The sequence below is a fragment of the Apteryx mantelli genome, chromosome 1, assembly GCF_036417845.1.
Source record: "Apteryx mantelli isolate bAptMan1 chromosome 1, bAptMan1.hap1, whole genome shotgun sequence".
In the NCBI taxonomy this organism is placed as follows: domain Eukaryota; kingdom Metazoa; phylum Chordata; class Aves; order Apterygiformes; family Apterygidae; genus Apteryx; species Apteryx mantelli.
This window is the reverse complement of record NC_089978.1, coordinates 58283925-58289924: the sequence shown is the minus strand read 5'-3', so window position 1 is coordinate 58289924 and position 6000 is coordinate 58283925. Positions and strand designations below refer to the sequence as shown.

Here is a 6000-nt window from a genome sequence, read left to right as displayed (position 1 = left end):
GAAATCACTAAGATGCTTAAGATGCAACCAGAGTTCAGGTAGTCTGTACTGTGGTTACCACAGGTTGTACTGAGCCATCAGTAGAAAAAACTGCAATATATTGGACACTTGTGGATAACTTGTGGATAAGGCAAAATAAACTTAGTTAAAGGTAAAATGATAAACCTCATAGGATCCTACAGCACTGATTGCGTTATTCATTGCACCTAATTTTTTTAAAGACTCTTCACTTTAAAAGAGCATAAAACAGTAAGAACTTCACACATAGCATATTGCACAGCATAAAGGGGTTATGTAATCCAAGGACTCTGCCTTAGAGTTTATGCTCTCTTTTCTGAACAAGTAATTGTCTTCTTTTTCATCTCTTATTTTATCAGCCATTAACAGAAGAGAAATATTTAAACTGTGGCACACATATAAGTTACCTTAGAAGAAGAGTTATTAGATCTAAAGGAGGTGCAAATAGAAGCACTGGAAATGATGTAGCTTCTCGCATTTATGAACACAAATGTTCTTTCTTTTCTTTCTTTCATTCCCGATTTCATTTGCTCTACAGATTTAATAGCTCTGTTAATCTTTGAAAAATGCAATGTGTGAAGAGAGTATTCAACCTTTAAGTACTATTAAAGAAATGTATGCTTACTACCTCATGCAAAGGGATCTCCATCTCCTGACAAAACATCACTGTGCATAGTAGGAAAATAAGGAGACAAATAATATAGTAGGAAAATAAGGAGAGAAATAATATGGAAGACACGAATTTCTGACAGCACTCCCAAGAGACAATCACATTTCAGCAGAGGTTAGTTCGGTTTGTTGTTTCACCGACAGTTTTTAAGTTCCAGTTCAAGCAGAGCAGGGCCCCTCCTGCAAGCTCCTTGCTAGGACATCCCCCCAAGTGAGAAGGGCCTTCAGAAGCCTTCTTTTTCTTAGGCAACCTCTTACTCTTTGCCCATGGGCATCTACAAATAGCTGAGAGCACACTGGGCATCTGCTTCGGTTGCACCAGCTGAGAACAGTCATCAGATCACCTTAACCTAGGCCAAGACTAGTTCAAAGACGGTGGGAGTCATGAGCTGTTCCCTTCTGCTTAACCAGTGCGGAGCAGGTACAACAGGGGACCTGCCTTGGAGGGTTTGGATTTCATTACCTGTCAGTAAGCTTGCAGCACCAGAAGAAGCAGGTGGAAATAGTATCAGTTACCAATGAATAAATGCCTAATGGGAAAAAACACTGTGACACAACCTGTCCCGCAACAAGGTTGCTGAAGTGGAATAGTGAAAATAAGGTGTGTGTACACGGATAACAAGAGATGGACTAGGAGAGAGTTTAAAGGGCTCTCCTTACAGCAAATAGCATATGCGGCTCTGGAAAAAAATTCAAAGAAAAGATCCTCTGCCTGGTACCTGTTGTACCAGGGCCAGCCAAGAGCACTCGTGAGAATTGGCCTAAACACTACTGTTTAGCTGCCTGGAGACATGAAATGCTGAATCATGAAAGCTGCTCTCGAGTGAACCATTACAACAGCAGGCTAAGGCCTACGTATGAAAAGTATGACCTGAACCTCTAGCCTGCAACTCCCGTACACAAGGCCGGGCCAAAAAGAATAATAGATCATTCTACTTTGAAGTAAACCAACAAACGGGGAAAAAAAGAATGGAATACAGGCGGCTCAAAACCTATGTTGTTTACTATTAGACATAATATGTTGACAGTTTGTAAATACTTTTTGGTAAAAGTGGTTAAGTATACTTTATCCTAATGTGCTCTGTGTTTTCTACTTTAATTTAATGCCTAAATTGATAGCTAATTATAATTTGAAAGGAAAAAGAGATTGCAGTGGATGTGATCTACCTGCTCTGTTGTTAAATTGTAATGTGATCAGTTGGCTTTACAGTGTTTTCGTGTGTTGTCTATACCAATTCCAGAATTCCCATAAGAATCAGGAAATAAACTTCTAGCAAATCATTTCAATACCACATGGAATTGTCACAGAAGCCCTTTGACTGTGGCTGGCGGAAGAGGGACAGTTTTGCTGTCTAACTAATTGCTGACACTCATTTGTCCAGGATTTAAAATAGTGTCTGTTCTCAGGTCTTACAACCAAATGCAAATCAGGGAAACTCTGGACCATACTCATTTAGGCAATGATTATTAAAGCAATGTATCCTTGGACAATCTGAGAGTACAGTTGCCATCACAAATAGACTCTGTGTCCTTCTCTAGGCCTATCACGTAAACTCACATGCCCACACAAATACACAGATATGCGAGAGGTTTTCTCCCCCACTCTGCAAACCTGTTAAGAAATGGACAATTGGATATGCAAAAAATTCTCTTCTTTCATTTTTGTGCTCACCAGTCATTAAAGGGTTACTTTTCAGAGCAGCACAAAAAAAGAAGAGCTGGTTGACCAAACATTTTTTTTTCTTGCAAAGAAGCGTCAACCCTGAGCTTGTAATTAAGAAGTTAAAATCTGTGATTTATATATATTTATATATATAAAAATAGATGATCATACTAAGACTAAAAAAGTGAAAGAAATCTCCATGTCAGTACTACATATCTGTTGGTTTTGAATTTTTGTAGAAGAAATCCTTGTGATACTGAAATTAAGTAATATGAAAGATGTAGTTAAATGTGAAACACAGTATTGATCCAGTCGTTGTTGTTAGTCCATTAGAGAATTGCCATCTTGGTAGGGTAATGAACATAGTAGCAGAAAATTCTAATTGATGTCAGAATAGTGACAAAAGGAAAGAGATTATATCACAAGAGATTATTTTCTGTCCGAACCCTTGAGGAGAGATTTGTCAAGAGAGTTGTTTAGCATCACCACCATTGTTGATGGGAAGCTAAGTGGAAATCTGTGCCAATTATATAACATGGATAAATACTAAAAGAAGCTAGGCGAGATCGTGCTACTACTCTTTTTTTTTTACTGGGGATTAAGATTTAAATTCTAAACAACTGCAACATGATATTCTGAAGCTAGTGGAGTTACTATAATACTAAAAGATAAACTTATTTTTCGGCTTCTTTACCTTCATACCAATTTGATGTGGTTGGCAGATGGAGTTCAAGACATTCACCGTTGAGACATACTCTTTGTATTGGAAAAAAATCCAGACTTTCTTACAATAGCAACGATCATTCTGATGACCTAAATCATTGTACAGAAGTTCCTAAAGGAAACTTGGCTGCCAGTGAAGAATGGTTGCATTTTTTGTTCTTTTTTGTCTTTTTATTTTTGTTTATTTTCTGTTGAAATGCAGCAGCCTTAAGTCAGGCCTAATTCAGAAAGAAACTCATTTTCTGGTTTCTTTCTCCCTCTTTTTTTGTTAAGAAAAACATACACTGTAAGATCCTTTTACTTCTGCAGCATAAAAGGAAATGAAGCTCAGAAAGTCTCCTGTAATAAAGATTTGAGAAAGAATTATCTCAAGAGTGGATATTGTCTTCAGAGATATCTGGAAAAAACAGGAAGCAGTTCAGTCTGGCACCTGGTACTCTTTGGGAAAACAAAAAGGGAAGCAGGTTGCAGTACTGCTCTCTTCTCATAGAAAACTGTAAGTATTTGTGGCATGGTCCATTGTCCAAGAGTATAAGAAAAGAAGAAAGTTGGCTGTTTTTGTAGCTAAAACACAGTTTCTCCAATCAGATCCAGGATTATCTCCACTGTCTCTGCAGTACGAGGATGATGAAGATGACAAGCAACGTAGGCAGTGATCGACTAGGCTGGGTGGCTGAGGCCTCCACCTCCCTCCTGTCCGAGTCGACAGGCGGAGCTTCAGTTGTGACAAAATCAAACTCGGTGGGACAGATGTCATCTGTACAGCCACTTCCACTTCCTGAGCCGCTGGTTTCATCACCTGGCACAAGAAAGTGAGAAAAACAGCATGAGGACCCCGTATTAAAACATTGCTGTCTTTTCTCTATTCCTGTCCTTAGGAAGGAACCAACACCAGGCTGTATGTCCCAGGGGCAACATACACTTTGGGAACTGGAAGGTGTTTATGGTGCCAACATTCACTTTATTCAATAAAGCAACCAAATGAAAGTCACTGTGATTTAGTCTTTCTGAAAAAAGGGTGGACTCCCAGCACTATGTAAATCACTGTGCATGCGTTTGGTTTGCTGATAAGCAAGAGATACAAAAGAAACGAATATAACTGGAATGTCATGGGACACAAAAAGACTTTTTTTATGTTGTCAACAGCATAGAGCACAAAGACCAAGGAAAGCCTTTCTAATAGAACTGGTAGATATATTTATAAATTTATTTCAAACATAAGCTTGTTTAATGACAGCTAACAGTTTCTTACTTGTATCCTGGAAGTTGACATCATTTCCATTATATGCATTCTTCAGTTTGTTAGTCATGACACGTAAGGCCATGATTTGCTGTCGAATGAAGGTATCTGGCCTTGTGATGTCCACATCTACTTCTGGATTGTTGATCTGGTTAGTCAAGCCATCATTCATAATCTCAGGCAAGTATCTAGATAGCAGAATGAATGATTAGTCGAAAATACAGTACATTTCAGAGATAAAGACTGTACAGTAAATGTTGTGCTAAGCAATTTGACAGTGATAACAATTACCCAGTTCTTAAATAGCTCCAGTGAAGACATGTTAAAAATATGTTTTTAATTTTACAGACTCTAATGGCTCTTTTTAGTAGCCTGGCTGCAGGGAAACCAGAAAGAATTTAAACTATCCAGCCTCCTAGCTCTCCACAGCCTACCTAGCAAGTGCACCGACTCTGTAACCTAAGCATGAGACTCGCTAGCTAACAGTAAGTCTCTGCATGTTCAGATCCTGTGCTGATATAACTGGTTGTACACTAAATTATTAAGCTAATGTTTTTGTTCTGTTTTTACCTCTTTTGCTTAAAAATTATGTACTCCTTTGTTACATATTTGTTTTGAGATAGTTCAGAAGACCTTATGGCTCTCCCGTTGTTTAAAGGAGACATTTAATTCATTTTTTCTCCAGTTCTTCTTTGCATCCCTTTTTGGACCACCATGAACATCTCCAATCTGCCCGACATTCAGGCGCATAAACAGGGTTGTGAGTTTACAAAACTCCAGCACTATCTTTTATTTGTTCCTTATTCCTTATTTGTCCTCATTCCTAAACACAAGAGGGCTAAGCTTGCATCTCATATATGCAGTGTGCATAACATATTTAAGATATGACAGTCCTATCCATCCACACATCTGAAATTCTTATTCAGGCTCTTAGCTTATCATTTCTTGATTACTGCAGCACTCTCTTCTCTGACCTTGACAAATGCAATCTTATGTGGCTCACAGTCATCCAGTGTGCTTTTGCAGATATAACTAGTACAAAAACCAGCCCCTGCCTCTGGTCAACCTATGGTGACAGTCTTCATCTTTTGTTAAATATGCACGCTTTGCCCCTGATGCTGCCTGTACTCAGGGAACTCTCCTTATAAGCATCTGCAAAGCTACCGCTTTTCCTGCTTTGAATCTCTGTTAAAAATTATCTGTGCTTTCTACAGCTGCTAGGCTGATGAAGTGCTGATATTATTTCTCTGCACTGGCATGGTAATCCTGAGAAAATATTGTATCACTGTTTCTTGTACTCACTTGTCTGTCTTTATTCATCTGCTTTTTTTGTCTCATTTAGATTGCAAGGGATTTGGGGCAGATCTATCCCTTGTTCTTGTTCATTATCAGGATGTGATCTATTTGGTAATTAGTTTACAAACAGGCTATCCTACTGATGTTTGAGAACTTCTCATGTGGGTAAATGCTCAGCAAGTAATGATAGCACAGTCTAGCCTACTAATGGCAAACTTTCATGATATCTGGTGCCAAATATAGTTTTAGAAGTATTATACTTCACTCTCACTGGTGCCAACCCAAACCTCTGTCAATATTCAAATTTGGTTCTGGTGAAGTGTTTTGTTCCTATTGGTCTGGAAGTAAATATATTCCTTAAAAATAAATGTGAAAGTAAGAGAGAAGAAAG

General features: G+C 38.4%; 1 protein-coding gene across 2 annotated transcripts in view; it reads right to left on the bottom strand.

Annotated features, from left to right (window-relative positions):
- Positions 1-3094: 3094 nt before the first annotated feature.
- The window catches only part of GPC6 (glypican 6), a 769191-nt gene continuing 766285 nt past the window's right edge, over positions 3095-6000 (bottom strand). For both annotated transcript variants that reach the window (XM_067293321.1, XM_013951337.2), the window contains exons 8-9: positions 4326-4501; positions 3095-3872 (exon numbers count right to left, since the gene is read on the bottom strand). In XM_067293321.1, coding sequence (XP_067149422.1) covers positions 3670-3872; positions 4326-4501 — 379 coding nt within the window. In that variant the 3' untranslated portion in view covers positions 3095-3669. The remainder of the gene's footprint in view (positions 3873-4325; positions 4502-6000) is intronic.